At 42.7% G+C, this 25,345-nt stretch overlaps 1 protein-coding gene across 11 annotated transcripts in view; it reads left to right on the top strand.

The window, feature by feature from the left end:
• WDFY3 (WD repeat and FYVE domain containing 3) overlaps nucleotides 1-25,345 on the top strand; it is a 256,663-nt gene that overhangs the window by 205,440 nt on the left and 25,878 nt on the right. For all 11 annotated transcript variants that reach the window (XM_053255723.1, XM_053255717.1, XM_053255716.1 and 8 more), the window contains 7 exons: nucleotides 12,613-12,761; nucleotides 13,317-13,437; nucleotides 14,379-14,464; nucleotides 15,091-15,171; nucleotides 16,526-16,580; nucleotides 16,800-16,919; nucleotides 24,320-24,437. In XM_053255723.1, coding sequence (XP_053111698.1) covers nucleotides 12,613-12,761; nucleotides 13,317-13,437; nucleotides 14,379-14,464; nucleotides 15,091-15,171; nucleotides 16,526-16,580; nucleotides 16,800-16,919; nucleotides 24,320-24,437 — 730 coding nt within the window. The remainder of the gene's footprint in view (nucleotides 1-12,612; nucleotides 12,762-13,316; nucleotides 13,438-14,378; nucleotides 14,465-15,090; nucleotides 15,172-16,525; nucleotides 16,581-16,799; nucleotides 16,920-24,319; nucleotides 24,438-25,345) is intronic.

The raw sequence follows: 25,345 nt of genomic DNA, 5'->3' as shown, positions 1-25,345 counted from the left end.
TATAAGGGAGCAAACATGGGACAGGCATTATCCAGGCAGAGACTATCACACTGGATTGTTGAAGCCATCCGTCTGGCGTACTCTGTACAGAAAGTTCAGCCACCAAAGACCATCAGGGCACATTCCACAAGAGCTTATGGTGCCTCAGCTGCTCACCTGTCTGGCATATCGTTTCAAGACATTTGTAAGGCCGCCACTTGGTCTTCTAAGCAACCTTTTGTGAAGCACTACGCTATAGACTTGCGGTCTGCTGCGGAGGCGAATTTGGGGAGAGGTGTCCTCAAAAGGGTGCTACAATAACTCTATTGCTCCCTCCTCCTTTTGGAGCTTACCAAACACCCATTCTAATGGATTCAACGGATCACGAACCAGATAAACAGGTTGCTCACCTGTAACTGATGATCTGGTAGTGATCCGTTGACATCCATTAGACCCTCCCGAACCTCCCCTCCGCAGTAGTACTTACCTCGCTATAGTAGAACTTACCTACTTACTTGACTGCTTCGGTGGTCTTCAAGGAACTGAGGTGCCTGCACTTCCTCCCACCTTAAATAGCCACGTGGTCACGTGGGGCGGGGCGCAGGCACCGAAGAGGAGCTGTAAAACTCAACACCGAGAGGCTTCCGCGCAGGCGCAGAACCCATTCTAATGGATGTCAACGGATCACTACCAGATCATCAGTTACAGGTGAGCAACCTGTTTATACCACCCCTTTATCCTAAGACCTCATTGTATTGTATTACGTATTTTATCTCAGCCCTGAGTTGAGATTTGGTACCAAAATCAGTTCATTGGCAGCATTCGCTTATTTAGTTTTCCAAATGTTGTTTAAGATTCTGCCACTTTGAAAAAACTGAAGCAGCAGGATGAAGATTCAAAACATCATCAGAAATAGCTAATCCTCTACTTTGGCTTATGATCACATTCACTGTCTGAAGCTTATTCTTTAAAATGCAGTAAAAGCTTTCCTCAGTATTGTCTCTGTGTGTGACAGCTTTGAGCTTATTCTCAAATATTATAAATTAGCATTATATGTAAGACCGTCTGCATAATTTACAATATCAATCTTCAGACATTGGAAAACTTGAAGGATGCTACCCTTGAAGAATAATCTGAAACTGTAGCTAGTGCAAAATGCAGCAGCTAGGATTTTATCCGGAGCTGCCTGCTGAGATCATATCACACCCATTTTGAAAGAGCTACATTGGCTGCCAATTAGTTTCTGGGTCCAATTCAAGGTGCTGGTTTTGACCTTTAAAGCCCTTAACTGTTTCCTTTAAAGCCCTTAACTGCTTGCCCTGGGTGCGAGGGACTGCCTGCTCCCAAGGGTTTCTGCCTGCTTGACATGGTCATCAGAGGGGGCTCTGCTCTGTGTGCCAACAATGAAAGAGGCTCGGCTCTTGTGCACACAGGACAGGGCTTTCTCAGTTATTGCCGCCAGACTTCCTAATTCTCTCCTGGTGGGCATCCACTCCTCAGTCTCCATCACAGTTTTTAGAAAGCCTGTGAAATCTTGGCTTTTAACCCAGGCTTTTATATGAGTGTGTTTTGTTGCTGCTGCTCTGTATTTTATGGTCTCATTGTGTATGTTCTTTAAAACTTTTAATTAGATTTGTATCTCTATATTCCAATTTAATATTTTTATTCTGTAACTGCTTTGTAGTTTTATATTGTTTTAAATGTTTTGTAAACTGCCTTGAGATTGTTTTAAGGAAAGGCCATATAAAAATTTAATAAAAAATAAATAAATAACATATAACATAAAATGGCAGGAAGGATCTAATTTTTAGAGAAAGAAACATAACGTATTAGTTGCTTTGAATTGCAGAAGAAAATCTAGTATGACATCAAATGGGAAAGTATCTTCAGATTTTGTTGCTTCATCTTGAATATCAGATTAAGTATGTTTATAAACAGACCTCTTGTGGTGACTTGCTGTCTTTGCATTTATCTTCAGTCAGTGTCATTGTGACTTCCAAGTTTCCAGTGTCATGAAAGGCCTCCTGGCACTACTGTCAAAAGCAAGTCCCAACAGGGAATGCGTTTCTTGTAGTGGAAACATTTCTTTCATGTTTGTTTATTTTTTCCTAGTCTGACAACCATAAACAAGGTATTGTCTGTCTACAACTTAATTTGTCTGCAATACAGAATGTAGCATTACTCAGAAGAGATAAGAACATAAAAGCAACCCTACTGGATCAGGCCCAAGGCCTATCTAGTCCAGCATCCTGTTTCACACAGTGGCCCACTAGATGCTTCTGGAAAGCCCACAGGCAAGAGCTGAGGACATGCCCTCTCTCTTGTTGGTTGCTCCCCTACAACTGATATTCAGAGGCATCTTGCCTCTTAGGCTGGAGGTGGCCTATAGTCCTCAGATTAGTAGCCACTGATAGACTTGCCTTCCCAGAATTTATCTAAGCCCTTTTAAAACCATCCAGCCAACCAGCTGGGGGCTGTCACCACATCTTGTGGCAGAGAATTCCATAGGTTAATTATTTGTGTGTGAAAAAGTACTTCCTCTTGTCGGTCCTAAATTTCTTTGCAATCAGTTTCATGGGATGACCCCTGGTTCTAGTGTTATGTGAGAAGGAGAAAAATTTCTTGTGTCACTCTATCCAAACCATGCATAATTTTATAGACCTGTATCATGTGCCCCTCAGTCATCTTTTTTCTAAACTAAAAGGCCCCAGGTGTTGTAGCTTTCTCTCGTAGGGAAAGTACTCTAAGCCCCTAACATCTTCTGTCTTCTTCTGCACCTTCTCCAGTTCTGTAATGTCCTTTTAAAGGTATGGTGACCAGAACTGTACACAGTACTCCAAATGTGGCCACATCATAGATTTGTATAAGGGCATTATGATATTAGCATTTTTATTTTCAATCCCCTTCCTAATTATTCTAAGCATGGAATTGGCCTCTTTCACAGCTGCTGTGCACTTCTTAACATTTTTATCTTTGATTATGCTTTCATTCAATTTGCCTGGCACAGATTTTAAGCTTACCAGCCTGTAATTTCCCAAATCCCCCCTGGATCCCTGTTTGAAAATTGGTGTTGCATTGGCTACTTTCCAGTCCTCTGGTACAGAGGCTGATTGTAGGGATAAGTTACATATTTTTGCAAGGAGGTCAGCAGTTTCACATTTGAGTTCTTTAAGGACTCAGGTAGATGCCATCTGGCCCTGGCGATATGTTAATTTTTAATTTTTTTTCAAACAGCTTAGAATGTCATATTTGTTATTCCCCTTGATGTTTTTAGCTAAATGTTCCTCAAACTCTCTTTTGCACCTCTCTTATTGTCTCCTTGTATATCTTTTGCCAGAGTTTGTGTTCCTTTCTGTTCTCTTCCTTCGGACAGGCCTTCCAGCAGGGCCGTCCCTAGCAGGGTTTGGGGCTGGGGGTGAATGTGCGGGGCCTCCTTAACATTTCATATCATTACAGAATCATAGTGATTGATGACATACAGTGTAACTAGTGTGTGAGAGGTTTTTGGACATGTCCAACCAGCTTGGACATATAGTGCATTTCTAAAGAAAAGAAAAGAAAGTCACAACACATGTTTCACAGTTCTCACTCAGACCTTCTGGGTTGCAAACCAACTTGAGCATAGTGCATTAATATAACGTAACGTAATATAATATTTGTTTATCCTAGAGGTTTTTGTAATTTTCTGCTATGAAAAAAGCCACTTATGGGACTTTTTGATGTTTGTTTTTTTTAATTTTTTTAAAAATTAAAAACCAACAATTTGTCCAATCCACTTCTATTTAAAATCCATATTCCTCCCACCCTACCCTACATCTCTGCTCAATGCCAAAGACCTGTGCCAAGCCATTCCAGTAATCTAAAGGCTGGGGCAGAAAGGGGGTTGCTCTACCCTTTTTTATGAAGGCAAAGAGAAGAATGATGGTCTAAAGCCTGGTGGCTGCAGTTCCGAACATCTTTGTAGTTTTCTGTCATGAAACAAGCAACAAATTATTTAAAATCAACAAATTCCCCAATCTGTTTCAAATTAAATATTCAGAGTCTTCCCAATCTGCCCTACATCTATGCCTAATATCAAAGCCCTATATCAAGCCGTTCCTTATATATTCAAAGAGGGAGATGGAATAACCACAGAAAGGAAATCACATTATACCTCCATTACTAAGCCTGAAGAGCCACCTAATGGCACAACAGGGAAATGACTTGCCTAGGAAGCCAGAGGTTGGCGGTTCAAATCCCCACTGGTACGTTTCCCAGACAATGGGAAACACCTATAGCAGGCAGCAGCGATATAGGAAGATCCTGAAAGGCATCATCTCACACTGGGTGGGAGATGGCAATGGTCAACCCTTCCTGTATCCTACCAAAGAAAAACCAGAGGGCCAAGAGTCGACATCGACATTTACTTTACTAAGCCTGAGGAGTCAGAATTTAGGGAGGCAAAGGCTGGGCTGGGCAGAGGGGCTGCAAGGGTAGCCCTTGCTGTGGTGGGCAAGGGTAGCCAGTGCTGGCTACTCTGCCTGCCTGCCTGCCTGCAGCAAGCAGCCTGCTTGCCAGCCGGCACTGAAGAGCTTCAGACTTCAGCTAGACTTGCATGAGAGGCCTCTCTGGAAGCCCTGCCCACCTACTGAACAGCTGAGAAGTGGAAAGGGAAGGAGCTGTAGCAGCTTGCCTGGAGGGAGCCTGCTGCACACATATGCATGCGTGCGCGCACACACACAGTCAACTCTCGGGCTGAGCTGCAATTGCAGGGACTGGGACTGGGGGAGAGAGCAGGGCAGGCTGCACTGTGCTCAGAGAGGGACCTGTGCCAGGTGCCAGGGCTGGGGGCAACCACCCCGGTTACCCCACCCTAAGGACAGCACAGCCTTCCAGTTTCTGAAGAAATTCTTCATCCCTTTTATAGCTTCTTTGACTTTATTTGTTAGCCATGCAGGCATCCTTCTGGACTTGATGGATCATTTTAAAACCTTTTTAATTTTGAACACTGATTGATTTCCCCCCCCCCCAAATTCAATTTTTATTAATTTCAACAACTGTAATATTATCATTCATTACAAATACACACAAAAAAGGTGGACTTCCCGCTCACATTTCTTCGTGAATCATCAACTATAAAATTTAACCTTGCTATGATAATAATTCAAAACATAAGTTCAAATCCTTACATACATAATTAATCTAACCAACCTGCTATTTTTACTAAATTTCAAACCCTGCTGTCAAGTCCATAGTAGGAAAATAATTCTTTAGATACAACAAAAATGGTTTCCAATCTTCTTTAAAACATTCCAAGTTTTGATCTCTTAATAGTGCTGTAAGTTTTGCCATCTCCGCATATTCCAAAATTTTTATCAGCCAGTCTTCTTTTGAAGGCAGTTCACTGGTCTTCCATTTCTGTGCATATATAATTCTAGCCGCCGTAGAGGCATACATAAAAAATGTTAAATTAGATGTAGAAATTGCACCTTGTGTTATTCCCAGCAGGAAGGATTCTGGCTTCTTAGGAAATGTCATTTTAAATATTTTCTTTAATTCATTATATATCATATCCCAATAGGCTTTAGCCTTCCCACAGGTCCACCACATATGAAAGAATGTGCTTTCAACATGTCCACACTTCCAGCATTTGTTTGAAACATTTTTATACATTAATGCCAATTTTTTTGGTGTCAGATACCATCTATACATCATTTTATAATAGTTTTCTTTGATAGCATAACATGCAGTAAATTTTAAATCATTTTTCCATAACTTTTCCCAGGCTGCCATTTCTATATTACGCCCCACATCTTCAGCCCACTTTATCATAGTTGTTTTAACCACTTCCTCTCTTGTCTCCTCCAAAAGCAACAATTTATACATTTTAGAAACTAATTTTTCATCATTTTGACATAATTCCTTCTCAAAATTTGAAGTCTGGTCCTCAAATCCGACTTTAAGGTCTTTCTTATACATCTTATTTAACTGATAGTAGTGAAACCAATCTCTAACCAAATCTTGTATTTCAGTTAAGCTTTTTAACTTACAATCCTTTTCCTGGAAATGTAACAAATCCCTATAGGTACCCCAACGTATTTGCATATTTACTTCTTTACGTGATAAGGCTTCAATCGGAGATACCCATAACGGAGTTTTAGGTTCAAACCAATTTTTGTATTTTAACCACACCTTCATTAAACTCCTTCTCACATAGTGGTTCAAAAAATCTTTATGTATTTTACTTTTTTCATACCACAAATACGCATGCCATCCAAACTTTCTGTCAAATCCTTCCAAATCAAGAATTCTAGGGTTTCTTAGCGTTATCCATTCTTTTAACCATGTCAAACAAACAGCATCAAAATATAACCTTAAGTCTGGCAAGGTAAGACTACCTCTTTCCTTTGCATCTGTTAAATTCTTAAAATTGATTCTTGGTCTTTTCCCCTGCCAAACAAACTTAGTTATGTCCTTCTGCCATTGCTTAAAACAAGTTAAAGTGTTAATTATGGGAATAGTCTGAAAGAGAAACAACATTTTAGGCAAGACATTCATTTTCACCAATGAAATTCTTCCCATTAAAGACAAATTCATTTTAGACCATCTTTGTAGATCAATTTTCACTGAATTCCATATTTTGACATAATTATTTATAAACAACAAGGAGTTGTTATTTGATAACCAGACCCCCAAATATTTAACTTTCTTTCAACTCACTTATTTCAGAGAATCTGTCTTTAGCTTTCTGATCCATATTTTTAGTTAAAACCTTAGTCTTGGTCTTATTTATATAGAATCCAGCCAGCTGACCAAATTGTTGTATTTTATCCAAGAATCTTTCAATCTTATCCATTGGATTCTCTAGAAACAACACAACATCATCTGCAAAGGCTCTCAGCTTATAATCCTGTTTCCCAATTTTGGGACCATGTAATTTATCATCTTCTCTGATAGTTCTACAAAGCACTTCTAGAACCAATATAAAAAGCAATGGGGAAAGTGGACATCCTTGTCTAGTCCCTTTTTGTATTACACAGTTGTCTGATAATTCCCCATTTATAATAATCTTAGCATATTGCTCTGAATAAATTGTCTTAATTGCCCTAATAAAATTATTGCCAGCAGTCATTACCTCTAGTAATCTCCACAAAAATTGCCATGAAATATTGTCAAAAGCTTTCTCTGCATCCAAAAAAATCATCGCCATCTGTTTATCATTATGTTTTTCATAGTACTCCAGTACATTCAGGACTGTTCTGACATTATCTCTCAATTGTCTCTTTGGCAAAAATCCAGCTTGATCTTCATGAATAAAATGCCTCAATATAATTCATTCATTCTTCTTGCCAAAATGGCAGCAAAAAGTTTGTAATCATTATTTAAAAGTGAAATTGGTCTATAATTTTTAACTAACGTTAAGTCTTGGTCTGGTTTTGGGATTACTGCAATATTTGTGTACTTCCACGAATCTGGCATAATCCCTTTTTGTAAGATATCATTCATAGTCCATTGAAGAGGTTGTAGAATTTGATCTTTAAATGACTTACAGTATAAAGCTGACAGTCCATCAGGCCTGGGGGCCTTGTTGGGCTTGGCTTGATTTATTACTTCTATTATTTCCATAATAGTTATCGGAGCATTCATAGTTTCTATTTGCTCCTTAGTAAGTTTTGGAATATTTTTGGTCCTAAGAAACTGCTCAATTTTTTATCTTCAACTATTTTGCCTTTATATAGTTCTGAATAATATTTTAAAAATTCCACTCTTATTTCCTTTCCATCATAAGAGAGCCCATTTTTTGTAAGTATTTTGGATATGTAATTTTTCTTCTTCTCAGATATAATTTTCCAAGCTAACAACTTGCCTGGTTTGTTTGCGAACTCAAATGTCCTTTGCTTAACATATTTCAAATTCCGTTCTAGTTCATTCACTATCAACATAGAAAGTTGTTGTTGCAGCATTTTAATAGCTTGTGTGACCGAATTATTATGGGCCAAAGATAAGAAGACGGTAACACTGATTGATTGATTAAGTGCCATCAAGTCAGTGTCGACTCTTAGCGACCATATAGAGAGAGTGAGATTCTTTCGAGGATGATCTGTCTTCAACTTGGCCTTTTAGGTCTCTCAGTGGTGCATTCATTGCTGTTGTAATCAAGTCCATTCATGTTGCTGCTGGTTGTCCTCTTCTCTTTTCTTCAACTTTCCCCAGCATTATGGACTTGTCAAGGGAGCTGGGTCTTCACATAATGTGTCCAAAGTATGATAGTTTGAGCCTGGTCATTTGTGCCTCGAGTGAAAATTCTGGATTGATTTGTTCTATGATCCATTTGATTGTTGTCCTGGCTGTCCATGGTATTTGAATAAGGGGACTGCTATTAATATTTATCGGCTTTCTTTTACTTTTGCATGCCTTTTTAAAAACTGCATCTTTGAAAGAACGTCTATTGTATAGTTTGTGTTTGTTTTGTCTGTATGAAATAGTTATACTTCCTGATGACCTACAGGTACCAAATTTTGCATACACAACCCTTCCACTGAACTTTGTGGTAGGGATATGTGGACCAGTCCGGCGATCCGGGGGGTTGAGGTCGAACCAAACCATCCCCCCCCCCAGTTCTGTCAGACCGCCGGGTCCGGTCCAGCAGGTCCGCGAATTTCTTTTTTTATTAAAGTAAAGGATAAGTACCTTTAGCCCCTTTGGGGGGCTTGCTGAAGCCACAGGGGGAGGGGGGGTCCATGCGGGTTCTTCAGCAAGCCCCCCGAAGGGGCTAAAGGTACTTATCCTTTAAAACAGAAGCCAAAAAATTTGCTGACTGGACCGGGGGGCGTGTTCAATGGGGGGGCCGGACCAAACTGGCCTGGTTCCGTTCGAGGCCGATCTGGCCTCGAACCAAACCAGGCCAGACGGTTCCATGTACACCCCTACTTTGCGGAATACCAATATACTTTTTATACCAGAAGATGCTCGGGGAAAGGTTTTTTGTTTTTGTTTAGAAGAAATTCTGCATATAATCGTATTTTTTGTTTTCAACAGATTTTTAACACTCAGTAAATCAGATAAATAATTTTCAAACGGCATCATGTCCAAGAAAAGCAGATCTTTCTTTGATTCAAACTTATTATGATTTAAATTTACCATACGTGGTCATTACTCAATAAAATGAATGAAATTAAAATCTTACAAATTTGAAACTGTTGTTTACTTCTTATTTGCAAGGATATTAATAAAACATTCTATTACATATATTTAATTTATTGAAATTTTGTATAGGTGTAAGGCATCATCTCATACTGCACGGGAGGAGGCAATGGTAAAGCCCTCCTGTATTCTACCAAAGAAAACCACAGGGCTCTGTGGGTCTCCAGGAGCCGACACCGACTTAACGGCACACTTTACCTTTAATCTATGCAAAGTGACTTTGCTTGGTCCGTGATGGGCCTCACCTACTAACAGATTATAATCCAGCCAAACACTTCTGTAGCACTTTTGATACTGACTAAATCCATCCTTCAACTGTTTAATTTTAGGAAATCCCATTGACTTTGGGATTACAATAGTTCAGCACCAGTTCCAATATACTGGTATTTGGTGGACAGCCATCTATCAAAACCATTGATCCAGGAACATGTTATTTAGCTCCATCGCATTGTCTGTGTCTTGTCAGTGGACAGGTTCAGACATCATTGAGAAATTGAACAATAGAGAAATAGAATAAAATAAATCAGAAGGAACCATGGTTAATATTGGGTCTGCATGACGTATCCTAGTTTTCGGATCACATGCACTCCCCACTCCCTCACCTGTGTGGAAGTCAGGAGAATTCTACTTTGGACTGAGGTCAGAAATAAACCAAGATTGTGTTATCCAAACTGTTGTTCGATTTATTCTAACCTATTTATAGGGGTGTGTGAGCTGGCTCAGTTCTAGCCGAGCTCAACGTCGAACCGGCTCAACTCAACAGGTTCGGGGTCGAACCAGACTGGCCTCTGCCAGTCCAAGTTTGAACTGAACTGGGCCCAGTTCAAATGGAACTGGCTTGGAGCTTTAAAGTAAAAGGGCAAGGGCGCTTCCCTAAGCCTAGAGGGTGTGAGGGGTGAGACAGTAAGTAATAGCCAGGGCTGGCGGTGGCCTGATTTGGGCCTCCAAACACGCATGCAAGGCATTTTAGTTACCTCTGCACATGCGCAGAGGGCACTAAAATGGTCTTCACCCGTGTCAGGTCTCCATGAGCCCTGGCTACTCTGGGGGAGGCTAGCTGGGGTGTGGGGAGCTGCCACCACACAAATGTATGTGGCGGCTGCCACTGGTGATATTACTTGTAAACAGTGTTCTTTCTAACTTTTTCATCTGTTTGTGGAATGAGTTTTGTTGTTGGCAGCAGTATCCAGTGTGTGTGTGTGCATTCAGTGTGCAACTTTGCTGATTCAACCTGAGTGGGATCTAAAATTAATTGAGCGGATCTCAAAAAATGTGTGAGCGCACGCACACATGCACGCCTTAGAGGGAACACTGCTTTTAAGTACTAATTGACTCCACTCCTGTCCCTTCTCTAGGCTTAGGGGAGCCACCCTGCCCCTTAACTGGTAAAGGGGAATCCTCACCGGATCCCCCTTTACCACTAGAGCTCTGAATCAGTTTGAACCAATCCAGCGGTCCAACCAGACTGGGTCCAGTTTGACCAAAGCCAACACCGAACTGGCAAAATTGTTTTTGTGTACATCTCTACCTATTTATTTGAAATAAACAAGATAACACAAAATTTGAAGGAGGCTACACGCCTTGGTTTATTTCAAGCAAGCAAAAAAATGTTCCTTTTTGTAACATAACTTCTTCCATTTGTGCCAATTATTTTTAGAATCCCATCTAATTAGGGATGTGCACGAACCGGTTCGGAGGCCATGTTAGAGGCCTCCGAACCGGTTCGGAACTGGACCGGTCCGGCGGTCCGGCACTGAGAGGGGGTGTACCTTTAAGGGCGGGGGGGTAGAACTTACCCCTCCTGCCGCTCTTCCCCCTCCAGCTCTGCATTTAAGATCGACATATTGGGGGCGGCAGCGTTCCTCCCTGCCGCCCCTGCCCCCGTCGTTGCCCGGAAGTCGAGTAAATATGAGCACGCATGCGCCCGTTGCAGCGCGCGCCTGTTGCCACTGTGCGCGCGTGTGCCGCATACGTCACACGCACGTTACTCAACTTCCGGGCAACGACGGGGGCAGGGGCGGCAGGGAGGAACGCTGCCGCCCCCAAAACTTCGATCTTAAATGCAGCGCCGGAGGGGGAAGAGCGGCGGGAGGGGTAAGTTCTACCCCCCCCCGCCCTTAAATGTACACCCCCCTCAGTGCCGGACCGCGCTGCGGTGGTTCCGTGCACACCACTACATGTAATATTCTCCCAGCTCCCCACAGTGGGAATTGATGAGGCTTCTTTGGGATTGTCACCCAAGCTTAAGCATTAACTTCCAGCAAGGACACGATTGTGCCCTAACTAAACTATCTCTGAGGTGATCCATGTTCCCTCACAGTTTGGGTTCTGCACTTGCACAGTAACCCCAGCAGAAGAATTCCAAGCTCCATGAGGCACTCTTTGGCTCTGCTGAACCGCGTGTGTGGCATGACAGTTATTTTTGACAGGAAAGCACCTTTCTCTTCAGTTACTTCTCGACCACCGCACTGCTCGCACTGTGAAGGTTTCACTTCTATAAAGGAGAGAACAAGGGATGACCTATTTCCCGACAAAGACTGTCCCATTGGCTCATAGAACTAATCTTCTTGTGCTACAACCAGCAAGGGGTTAAACCCCACCTCAAGGATCAAGACACATTCTACTAGAGCCATGGGCACGTCAGCAGCTCACATGTCAGGCATCAGCATGACAGACATTTGTAAAGTGTCGTCTACAGACCTGCCTTTGAGAAAACACTATGGTGTGGACATCCGCTCAGTGGCGGAGGCCAACTTTGGTCAGGTGGCGCTCAATAAGATGCTCTAAACATATCCTGGCACCCACCACTAGGATATGGCAAGCTCGCTAATCACCCAAGTAGTGAGGGAACATGGATTACTTCAAATATAAACAGGCTGCTTACCTGTAACAGGTGATCTTTCTGGTAATCCATGTTCACTCAAAGACCCGCCTGGACTACCTCACTGCTAGGATACTTCCACAGTAATAAGGACTTATCTTACTCCATCAATCCACATTCTTCGCTCATCGGAGTAGCTGATCAGGAACTGAGAAAGGTACTCTCCAGTGTTCCCTCTAACAGAGATTCCCAGATGTTCTTGACTACAACTCCCGGAATCCCCAACTATAATGGCTTTTGCTTGGGGATTATGGGAGTTGTAGTCAACAACATCTGGGAATCCCTGTTAGAGGGAACACTGGTGCTCTCCCGCTGAAAATAACGGTTGCTCCATGCATGCGATTTGGCAAGGCTGAAGAGCGCCTCACGGAACTTGGAATTCTTCCCTGGAAGTTACTGCGCCAGGAGTAGAACCCAAGTTGTGCTTGAACATGGTTCACCAGAAAGATAACCTGTTATAGGTAAGCACTCTGTTTTTGTTTTTATTTATAACTAGTTCAAGTATTCACACATACACTATTGTTACTTCATTAATCTACTTTGGATTAAATATGTGAATTTTATTACAGATTCAACACATGTACCGCTGTGCTCGGGTTCAAGGTCTAGACACCAGTGAGGGGCTCCTTCTCTTTGGTAAAGAGCACTTTTATGTGATTGATGGATTTACAATGACTGCCACCAGAGAAATACGGGACATTGAGACCTTGCCTCCAGAGTGAGTGGACTAGTCAAGCATTAAGCTTGGCAACCTTTTGAAAATGCAAGGGGGGACATGGTTGACTTGGGAGGTGGAAACCTTACCATATCAGAACTGTAAAAGTCATCCTCCTTCCTCTGTTGTTCCCACTTGGGGAAGAAAAGTGCCTAAATGGGAACATGTGAAACCTTCTCCTAGCCCTAGTTATGGTATTTTGGATTTGGCAGTGCATTTCATATTGGTCTTAATATAATGCATATGACCGCAGAAAATTAGTGAGGAAAGAATACTTCATATAATTGATTTACAGTTTCACTCATCTCCTCAAAGTTGGTAAAGTAGGTTCTGAGTTTTGTGGTGTTGTGCTAACACTGAAATAAAATATGCCAAAATTGTCCTCTTAATAGTATTGACTTGTTTTTACTGGTTTTAACTGTTTGTTTGTTTATCTGTTTTGGTGAAGAGCCATGAAATCTTATAATTTTAACTCTATAGAATTTTAATTAATTAATTTAACAGAGAATCTTTATTGTGGATTATCATCATTGTTATCTTACCTTTTCATCTCTATAGTACGCATGAGCCAATTATACCTAGAGGAGCACGACAGGGTCCAAGCCAGCTCAAGAGAACATGCAGTATTTTTGCATATGAAGATATCAAAGAAGTACATAAAAGAAGATACCTGTTACAGGTGGTGTATATTTTGTTAATACTTTGGAAAATAGAGTTTAATTCATAGTTGATGGACAGTAAAATTGTCTTCCTGTGGACTTAAGATGGAATAAGGATCCTCAAGATAGAAATCTAGATATTAAATTTATTTGTCTGGAAGCCAGTGAATTTCAGAGTGTTGTAATCAGGTTGGTGGAGGTAATGTGGATAGTTTTAAAGCAGGGTTTCTTAACCTTGGGTCCCCAGATGTTATTGGACTACAACTCCCATGACCCCCAGCCATGGTCTTTGTGGCTGGGGTTGATGGGAGTTGTAGTCCAACAACATCTGGGGACCCAAGGTTAAGAAAACCTGTTTTAAAGCATACTTTACTGTCATCAGGCATAGGAAATGCCACAAATGGATTTCACAGTTAGTTTTTTTTTAAGTCTGACTTAGGTCTCATGCAAGCCCAGGGATGGGGTCATAGCTCAGTGGCGGAGCATCTGCGTTACACTGAGATGTTCCCAGGTTCAGTCCCTGCCATATCCAGGTGGGTCTGGGAAAGACCCCTGACTTGAAACTCTAGAGAGCTGCTGCCAGTCAGTGTAAACAGTACTGAGCTAGATGGACCAGTGGTCTGACTCTGTATAAGGCAGCTACCTATGTACCTGTGCATTTGCAATGGGAGTAGCCTGTTGGGTGAAAATTGTAAAAGAGCTTTTGGGGAAGGACCTTAGTTCAGTGATGGAGCATCTGTTTTGCATGCAGAAGGTCCCAGATTCAATTCCTGGATTCTCCAGGCAGAGCTCAGAAAGGCCATCTGAAACCTTGGAGAGCCTCTGGTGGTCATTGTAGAGTCTAGCCTGAGCTAGATGGACCAATGGTCTGATACTGTAAAAGGCAGCTTCCTATATAAGCCTGAAGCAATCTCTGATATGTCATGCTAACAGCCTTTGAAAACCTACCATTTTATTGCAGCCAATTGCTGTTGAAGTGTTCTCAGGAGATGGACGTAACTACCTTCTTGCTTTCCAGAAAGGAGTTAGAAATAAAGTCTACCAAAGGTATTATAAATTGATTTTTAATTCACCACCCGTGAATTGTGAACCATTAAATATTGTGTAGCTAGAGTTTCCCTCATGAAAGGCTCCTATGGAGAAAAATAGTAGTCATGCCCTAAAAGAACAGGTCATCTCATGGATTGGTATCTGGTTAGAATAAATGAGCAGTGTTCATACTGGAGAGAATAAAGCTGTAGAATTCAATTGCTGTTGAAGATGGCATTCAATTATTCAGCATAGTAAAATCCTAGGAAGACGGAAGACCACTAACAGGATCTCCTGAATGGGCAGTAGAATGGCAGAAGAAATTCAGTGTTAAGGAGATTTTCTTCTGGTCAGTAAAGGTTCTTTTGTTTTTTCTTTGTAAGAGTCCATTTTTCCTCTCTTAAAGTTAACTGATAGTTGTGCACCCTCGTTCCTCTTCCTTACCCTCCAGGAATTATTTTTAGTATTGAACTGAACATTTTAGACTGGGATTTTCTTTTATTAAAACATAGTCTTAAAATAAATGAAAATTGAGATAATTGCCTAATTAATTCATTTTACTGTCTGGCAGTAGCCACCATATGAATCTATTTCGAGTCTGTATTATATATTATCTTTTTCCCCTCCCCCCCCCTTTTAAAAAGGTTTTTGGCTGTAGTTCCATCTTTAACGGATAGCTCAGAGTCTGTGTCTGGACAGCGACCCAACACCAGTGTTGAACAAGGGTGAGCATTTGTACTTTTTGTTTACACTATTCTAATTTGCTTATTTCTGCATTACAGCATTTAAAATATTGTGTCGTCTAGTGAATTTCAGTTTCTTCCCCATGCCTATAGCTTTCCCATAAAGTATATAAAGGATACATGAACAGGGAAAAGCAGAAATGTAAATACAACCCTAATTTTAACATGCAGTGGGCTTTTTCTTTAAAAATCATAGCACTATTCCTCCGGAATAATAATACATTGATTCCTGCATAAACATGAGGAACCAATACATGCTCACTGGGAACTGGCAATTGGCGGTACCTTTCTTGCTGCCCTGAAGTATGAAGCTCCCCTGAGATTGCCCAAGGCACTAGCTTCATGTGTTCCAATGAATTTGAACTTCTCCTTATCTGGACACAGATCTCTGGCATCTGTACTACACTAGCTCTCACTGAAGTCAATGGAGATCAGCTGTAGAAGTTCTCCATCTGTGCAGTGTAGCCTTTGGATAGTCTGTTGAAGATACCAGAGCATTTGCATTAACAATAACGTACATAGCTGAAATGGTTTGGTTCGGTGACATATCCTTTGTTGACCAGAATATGCTTTTATTTTTTAATTAAAAACACTTGCATGCCATATTTCTCGCCAAATGACTTCTAATCAAAACCAACACACAACAAAAGAGAAAGCAGATCATAAAAGCATAAAAACCCCAATCATGCTAATTAAAATGCAGCAAACCACCCCCCCACCCAAACCATATTCCACAATTGAAACAACCCCAGCCATATTGCCCAGCCATCACCAACCACAGCCTAGCGTCACCCTCCTGCGAAAGAGGGATGAAAAGGCCAGGTGTTCACACAGTGCCTAAATAGGGTAGCAGCCAATTGGGTCTCCACGGAGAGGGAGTCAGCAGCGGCACCAAAAACAGGTACTGCTCCTACTGAGCGTCTCCCATGTGTCTGAAGGCATAGGAACCTGGAGCAGGGCCTCAAATGACAACCAGTGTATACAAGAAGGCACATCTGGGTGATGATGGTCCTTTGGAGTATCCGGATCTCAATCTGTTTGGGGCTTGAAAGGTGGTAACTAGCATTGTGATGCTGGTGTTGCACCATGTTAGCATGATGTAATTTTGAAGAACCGTTTGATTTTTCTTCTTCTTCAAGTTGTGGCTATGGGTTGAAATGAAATCATTCCACTTCATTTACAAGAATTTAGTTAATTCCTATAGACGAAGTGGAATGATTTCATTTCAACCCATAGCCACAACTTTAAGAAGAAGAAAAATCAAACGGTTCTTTGAGTTGCATCCATATATTGCTGCTAAGTGGCCATAATACTGACCTTTCCTGATTCTCATTAGGTCTGGCTTGCTGAGCACTCTGGTGGGAGAGAAATCTGTAACACAAAGATGGGAGGTAAGCATAAAAAGTAATTTAGTTTCTCTGCCCTAGGCAGGTTGAAATAGAATATTTGGGCATGAAATCTTGAGTCCAAAATGCTCTATGAGTAAATTATTATTTTTTAAGTTGGATTGATCCAAGTATACCTTCTTCAGAATGTTAATGAAAATATTTGTATACTTTTATTATGGGAAATAAACTCAAGTGCTGTTTTTCTTTTTAATCTCTCCAAAGAGAGGTGAAATCAGTAATTTCCAGTACCTGATGCACTTAAATACTTTGGCTGGCCGCTCCTATAATGATCTTATGCAGTATCCTGTTTTCCCATGGATCCTTGCAGATTACGATTCGGAGGTAAACAAAAATTTTCTCTCCTGGTGTTTGTGCGAAAATGAAATTTAAATTTAGGCCTAGAAAAATGCAGGGCATCTACCTTGATGGGTGGACTAAGCAGCTGATACGGACATCTAGGGATTAGTGATGTGCACGGAACCGCAGAGCTGCGGTCCGGCACTGGTGTGGGGGTTCCTTTAAGGGCAGGGGGAGGGTATACTTACCCCTCCCACCGCTTTTCCCCCTCCGGCGTGCCTTTTTTAGCTAGCAATTGGGGCGGAAGGATACCTCCCTGCCGCCCCTTCCCACGCTCTGCTGCAAAAGGCTTCAGGAAGCCTTTTGTGCATGCGCACATCTCCACGACATGCATGCACGTGTGTGGCCACACGTGCGCACGTCGCAGAGACATGACGCACACACGCGCAAAAGGCTTCCTGAAGCCTTTTGCAGCCAAGCAGGGGAAGGGGCAGCAGGGAGGTATCCTGCCGCCCCAATTGCTAACTAAAAAAGGTGTGCTGGAGGGGGAAAAGCAGCGGGAGGGGTAAGTACACCCTCCCTCCACCCTTAAAGGAACCCCCACTCCATTCCGCCCAAACCCCAAACCGCCCATGTCCAGACCGGTCCGTGCACATCACTGCTAGAGATCTGAAATGGTGTCTTGGCCCTGTCCCAAAAGCTCTTACCAGAAATTTCTAGCAGTGTTGACAAAAAAGATGAGAAATGTTATGATGCCCTTATTTGGGGTACTGTCACATATCCAGCTGATCCAATGGCGCTTCCCCAAAAGATCCTGACTGTCTTCCTGACTAGCAAGTGTGACGTATTTCCGATATTGTAGAGCACTTCCAGAACTTGTGCAGTGCTTGGAAATGTTAGTTGTGCTGCACAACAGTGCGTGTGCAGGAGGACTTGGAGCTGCATGACAGCTCCTGGTTCATTCCCACCTTATACATTCACTACATTAGTCAGAAGGTCAGCCACTGGAAGTCTTTGGATGACTTTTTAAAAATTCAAGTTTCTCTTGAATTTGATAGTTTCATATTTGCAGGCTTTAGCAAATTGTGAAAAATATTGGTAATGCTTGTTTAACTGTTTCTTCTTAACATCTGGTCTGTGAAATAGCTTGTGGATGTACATTGCAGGATAGAACTTAGTCTGGCACTGGTATGTAGAGGATTAGACAAGAAGCATTTGCTTTAGAAGAAAATAGGAAAAAATACCTTAATTCAAGCTGAGGAGGTAGATGAATGGAATCATTACTAATGTGTTAGAAACCAGGATCTAGAAATATTGAGGAAATATGTCACAAATAGTTTTTTTTAATCTATCTATCTATCTATCTATTTATCTATCTTAATCTATCAATCATATTTTTGTACTGCCTGATATATACCTCTCTAGGCGGTGTACAAGATTTAAAACAGTATTTAAACGTCAGCGCAGATTAAAATACACAAAACAATTAAAAGAGTAGCATACAACAGAAATTAGAAGACTAGCATTAAAACAATTATTAAAACAAATTATTAAAATTCTAATTAAAAGCCTGTGAGAACAGGTGAGTCTTGAGGTTCTTCCTGAAAACAAACAGAGAAGAAGATGCTCTTATTTCAGCAGGGAGCATATTCCACAGCCACAGAGAAAGCCTGGTACTGGGTCTCCACCAAATGAGCTGGTGGCAGCTGTAACCAGACCTCTCTAGAAGATCGTAACAGGCAGCAGCATTCATGACAAAGGAGGTGCTCTCTTAAATACGCTGGACCCAAGCTATTAAGGGCTTTATAGGTAATAACCAGCACTTTCTATTTCACCTGGAAATATATTGGCAGCCAGTGCAGTTCCCTCAAAACAGGTGTTATGTGGTCCCTTCGAGTTGTCCCAGAAACCAATCTGGCTGCTGCATTCTGTACCAATTATAATATATGGACTACATTCACAGACAGCCCCACATAGAGCCCATTACATATATGCTGGAGGTTATCAGCATATGTACCACTGTTTTAAGGTCATTTACCTCCAGAAATGGACGTAGCTGTCGTATCAGCCAAAGCTGATCACCTGAGAAACCAGGGAGAGCTTTGGGTCCAGGTGCATTCCCAAGCTACATACCTGATCTTTCAGGGGTAGTGTAATCCTGTCCAGAACAGGCAGATTTATATCATCTCTTGGGTCCCAACCTCCACACAGTCACTACCTCCGTCTTATTTGGATTCAACTTCAGTTTGTTATCCCTCATCCAGCCCATTACCACCTCCAAGCAGGCATTTAGAGAAGATATGTCGTTTCCTGATGAGGTTGACATGGAGAAATAGATCTGGATGTCATCAGCATATTGATAATACCCAGCACCAAACCTCCTGATGATCTCTCCCAGCAGTTTCATGTAGATGTTAAAAAGCATTAGAGACAGTATCGAGCCTCATGGAACTCCACACTTCAGTTCTCACTATGCAGAACAGAAGTCTCCAGGCGACACCATCTGGAATCTACCAGAGAGGTAGGAGCGGAACCAGTGTAAAACAGTGCCACCCAATCCCACCTCCCTCAAGTGGTCCAGAAGGATACCATGGTCGGTGGTATTGAAAGCAGCAGAGAGATCCAAAAGGATCAGCAGAGTCAAACTCCCTCTGTCGATATCCAGTTGTAGATCATATAGCAGGCCAACCATGGTAGTCTCAACCCCATAGCCCACATGGAAGCCGGTTTGAAATGGGTCTAGATAATCTGCATCATCCAAAACTGCCTAGAGCTGAGAGGCCACCACCCACTCATTCACCTTGACCAACTATGGAAGATTGGAAACAGATCTGTAATTAGTTAACTCCTAGGGATCCAATGTGGGTTTCTTCAGAAGTGGCCTAATAATAGCTTCCTTAAGACAAGGAGGCATCCTGCCCTCCCTCAAAGAAGCATTTATATTTACTAGACCCTCTCTGATAATATTATGATTACCAGTAAGCCTGTTAAAGTGTCGGACCATATCAAATGTGTGTACTTAAGTTTGGGGACCAGGGACAGACTGGGACTTCTGTTGGTGTACCGATCGCCCTGCTGCTCAACAGAGTCCCTAACTGAGCTGACAGACTTGGTCTCGGCCTTTGTGTTGGAGTCCCCCATGCTTGTGGTGCTGGGACGTGTTCATTTTGGGACCAGTTTGTCCAAGGCAGCTCAGGAGTTCATAGCGGCCATGACAACTATGGGCCTATCTCAAGTCGTCTCGGGACCAACGCACATTGCTGGTCACACGCTTAATTTGGTCTTTCACTCTGATCAGGATGGTGTTCCGTGGGTGGGGAATCCTGTGATTTCCCCATTGTCATGGAGGGACCACCATCTGATTAAGGTTGGACTAACAATCACTTCCCACCTTCTCAGGGCAAAGGACCTATTAGAATGGTCTGCTCACAAATGTTATTGGATCCAATAGGATTTCAAGAAGCCTTGGAGGGATTTTGTGTTGGCTCTGCCGGTGATCCTGTTGATACCCTGGTGGAGAATTGGAACAGTAAACTCCCTGGGGCAGTAGACATGATTGCTCCTAAGCATCCTTTCCAACCCGCTTCAAAATTGGCCCCTTGGTATACGGAAGAACTACAGGGGCTGAAACGGCGAGGTAGACTGGAGCACAAGTGGAGAAAGACTCAGCTTGAATCTGACAGATTGCAACATAGAGCTCATTTGAAGACCTATGCTCAAGCAATATGTGCGGCAAAGAAGTGATTCTTTTCTGCCCATATTGCACCCACAAATTCACGTCCGGCTGAGTTGTTCAGGGTTGTGAGTGCTAGCATTATCCCTTCCTCCCTTGAATCCGAATCTGGAACCATCAATTACCTGCTGTGATGTGTTTAACAAATTCTTTGAGGGGAAAATCTCTCGTACTCAGGCCAACTTAGACTCCATCTCCACAATTACTTCAATGTCTGATGTGGAGGTGTCCAGTAACTCCTCTTGTGTGATTAGGTTGGATCAGTTCCAGTTTGTGACTCATGAGGATGTGGACAAGCTGCTTGGAGCAGTGTGGCCTACCACCTGTTCTCTTGACCCTTGCCTGACATGGCTTATACTATCTGGCAGGGGGGTGGTTGTAGAAGGCCTGATAGAGATTATAAATGCTTCTCTGAAGGAAGGTAGAATTCCTCCTTGTCTTAAGGAGGCAATTATTAGACCGCTTCTGAAGAAGCCTACTTTGAAACCTCAGAGTTGAGCAACTACAGGCCTGCCTCCAACCTTCCGTGGCTGGGCAAGGTAATTGAGAGGGTGGTGGCTTCCCAGCTTCAGACATTCTTGGAGGAAACTGATTATCTTGACCCATTTCATACTGGCTACCGCCTTGGTCGGCCTGATGGATGATCTCCGCTTGGGAATTGACAGAGGAAGTGTGACTCTGTTAGTCCTTTTGGACCTCGCAGCAGCTTTCGATACTATCGACCATAGTATCCTTCTGGAGCATCTGAGGGGGTTGGGAGTGGGAGGCACTGATTTGTAGTGGTTCTGCTCCTACCTCTTGGGCAGGTTCCAGATGGTGTCCCTTGGAGACTGCTCTTCTTCAAAATCTGAACTTTTGTATGGTGTGCCTCAAGGCTCCATATTGTCTCCAATGTTGTTTAACATCTACATGAAACCACTGGGAAAGATCATCAGGAGATTTGGTGCAGGTTGCTATCAGTATGCTGATGACACCCAAATCTATTTCTCCATGTCAGCAGCATCAGGAGAGGGCATAACCTCCCTAAATGGCTGCCTGGAGTCGGTGATGGGCTGGATGAGGGATAACAAATGGAGACTGAATCCAGATAAGACAGAGGTATTCATTGTGTGGGGTCGAAACCTGAAAGACAATTTTGATCTGCCTGCTCTGGATGGGTTCACACTTCCCCAGAAGGAACAGTTACGCAGTCTAGGGGTGCTTCTGGATCCAAGCTTCTCCCTCAACCGTGTCCCAGGTTGAGGCAGTGGCCAGAAGTGTCTTCTATCAGCTTTGGCTGATACGCTAGCTGCGTCCATTTCTTGAGATAGACAACCTCAAAAAAGTGGTACATCTGCTGATAACCTCCAGACTGGATTACTTTAATGCGCTCTATGTGGGGCTGCCCTTGTATGTAGTCTTGAAACTACAGATGGTCCAGAATGCAACAGCCAGGTTGGTCTCTGGGTCATCTCGGAGAGACCATATTACTCCCATATTGAAGGAGCTACACTGGCTGCCGATATTTTTCCAGGCAAAATACAAGTTGCTGGTTATAACATATAAGGCCCTAAACAGCTTGGGCCCTGGGTATTTAAGAGAACGTCTTCTTCGTCATGAACCCCACTGCCCATTGAGATCATCAGGGGAGGTCCGTCTGCATTTGCCACCGGTTCATCTGGTGGCTACTCAGGGACAGGCCTTCTCCGCTTCTGCTCCGAGGCTTTGGAATGTGCTCTCTAGTGAAATAAGAGCCTCCCCATCTCTGACAGTTTTTTAAAAGGCATCTGTTTACCCAGGCTTTTAATTAATATTGTTTTAATGTTTTTAATGCTGTTTTAAATTGTTGTAATGTTTTAAACTTTTTGTTTTTGTTTTAACTAGTGTTTTACTTTTTCTGTTTTTATTTTGTTGTAGACCGCCCAGAGACATAAGTTTTGGGTGGTATAAAAATATGTAATAAATAAATAAATAAATAAATAAATAAGATTACCAGATTAGATAAGCCAAGTTGGACAGGGATCAAGAGTACAGGTTGTAGGATGTACAATCCAAAGCGTTTTGTCCACTTCCTCAGTAGTCACAAACCGAAAATGATCTAATCTAATCCCATAAGAAGAGTTGCTGGACACCTCCACAGTAGACTCTGCAGTAGCTGTGGAATCCAGCTCGGCCTGAATCTGAGAGATTTTATCCACAAAAAAGTCATTTTAAAACGTCACAGCGACTGACCAATGGTTCCAAGTTTAAATTCAAGGGGGAGGGGGTACATACTAGCCCCCTTACAACTCTAGACAGCGCAGCTTGATGTTAATTTGTGGGAGCAATGCAGGCAGAAAAGAACTGCTTCTTTGCTGCTTTTGCTGCCTTCACTGCCATAGCATAGCTCTTCAAATGTGCTTTGTGTTGTGCCCAATCAGACTCACGCCGAGTCTTCCTCCACTTGTGCTTTAGTCATCTACCTCACCGCTTCAGTTCTCGTAGTTCATCTGAATACCATGGAGCTGTCTTTAAAGCAGGTTGGAGTTGGCTCTTAGGAGCAATTGTGTCCACTGCTCAAGTGAGTTCATTCTTCCATGCTTGCACCAGAGCATCAACAGAATCACTAACAGAGCCAACCCTAAACCCTTCCAAGATTTCTTGGAATCCTATTGGATCCAGTAACCTCCTTGGACCAGACAAATCTGATAGGTCCTTCACCCCTGCAGAGGTGGGTTGTGGCTGTAAGTTCTATCTTTAACCAGATGGTGATCCATCCATGACAATGGGGAGATGACATGAGTCCCAACCCATGGAACACCACCCTGATTAGAGCAAAAGACCAAATCGAGAGTGTGACCAGCATCATGTGTTGGTCCAGAGACCAGTTGGGATAGGCCCACAGTCGTCATGGCCGTTATGAACTCTTGAGCCGCTCCCAACAACCCGGTCCCCAAATGAACATTGAAGTCCCCCCCACCAGAAACCTGGGCCACTCCAATGCCAACTCATCAACCATATCCGTCAGCTCAATTAGGGACTCCACCAGGCATCGGGGTGATCGGTACACTAGCAGGTCCCAGTCTATCCCTGGTCCCTACACTTAGCCACACACATTCAATATAGACCAAATCCCTGACTGGGACCCTAGTAAGGGAGATGGTATTCTTATAGACCACAGTCATCCCACCTCCCCACCCATATCCTCTCACCTGCTTCACCATGAAGTAACCCTCTGGGACAAGCTGGGTCCAAACCAGACCACTAGTCTCTCCCAACCAGGTCTCCGTGATACATACCAAGTCGGCTCCTTCATCCATAATCAAGTCATGGACTGCCTTATATTTATTATGAACTGACCTGGCATTACAGAGTTATAAGGTGAGGTTCTGTGGGTGGCTGGATTGCTCTCCAAGGTCAAAGAAGTGGTAGGCATGCTGGAAGGGGCAACAGCAATTAAATTTCTGAATTCCCTTCCCCTGTTACAGCCCACTGGCCTACTAACGCCATATCTTCGTCAATTCCCCACCACCACTGGTATAGCTGCCCGAGAGTCATCCCCCATCTCCCCATCACTTTTCAACCCAAGGCACATACCTGTACCAGGCTTAACTAAGTACCAGGCAACAATGAATTGACTGCTTCCTTCCAGCAGTCCAAGACAATAAGTTATCCAGCAGTCTAAGACAATATAGAGTTATATCCATGAAAATTTATCTTATGAGCAGGCTTTACTTTGTATTTGATTTAATAGGAATTGGATCTTAACAACCCCAAAACATTCAGAAACTTGGCCAAACCAATGGGTGCTCAAACTGATGAAAGGTTAGCTCAGTATAAGAAGCGCTACAAAGACTGGGAAGATCCTAATGGTAAGTGATCGGTATCTGTCATGGCTTTCTATGCTGCTACTTACTACTTCTTTTTTTAATTTATGTGTTTAGAAAATTGTACCCTGCCTTATGATTAGGCTGCTTACAAAACTTCAGTTAAATACTATATGTTTTTAGTATATAGTAGCAATTCAGTTGGCTGTTTCTTTACTCTGACTTTTTTGAGGCTGGAAATTCAACCAAGCACCTCTCTTTTACCAGTTAGGGGAGGTGAAAACCAGTTTGTTCCTTCTTTAGGGAGATTTACTATGCAGAGGCGATCCTTCATGAGGCGAGGTGAGACAGTCGCCCTAGGCAACAGATTCTTGGCATGTCAGCAAGTATCCCTTCCCACCACCACCATCAGAGCAGCTCTTGGAGACCAATCTGACCTTGCAAGCTTTGACAAAAGAGCTTTTCACACTCCTTGTAAGGAACACAAAGGGAGCCGAGGAAGTTGCAGGCAACCTTCCCTCCTCCCTGCCCTACTTTCAAAACTCACAAGGGTTGGTTTTGAAAGAGGGATGGCCCCCAGCAGGGATGAGGGTCCAGGCAGCATTTGGTGCCACTCCTCAGGCACCACGATACTTTGGGCAGCCCTTGTTGCAATGGCACAGTGCATTAATTTAATGGCACAGTGCATTAATGGAAATAGTGCATTAATTTCGTCTAATAAACTTCGTCTAATAAGCCTGTGAGGCTGCATCCTCTCTTGGGCAAGGTTTCACATTAAATCACTTGTGAGAGAAACTCAAGAACCTACAAGTAAAACTCTCTCCAGCAGAAAACTCACTGTGGCTAATTTGAGGTAAACTCAAAAAGAGTAAAAAAATGTTTTTAAATTGTGACATGTGACACGTTTCTAGGCAAAATGTACTTGAATTACAGTGGGTGGCTCATTGCAAAAA

The sequence above is a fragment of the Hemicordylus capensis genome, chromosome 5, assembly GCF_027244095.1.
Source record: "Hemicordylus capensis ecotype Gifberg chromosome 5, rHemCap1.1.pri, whole genome shotgun sequence".
Taxonomy (NCBI): domain Eukaryota; kingdom Metazoa; phylum Chordata; class Lepidosauria; order Squamata; family Cordylidae; genus Hemicordylus; species Hemicordylus capensis.
This window is presented reverse-complemented; position numbering and strand designations above follow the sequence as displayed.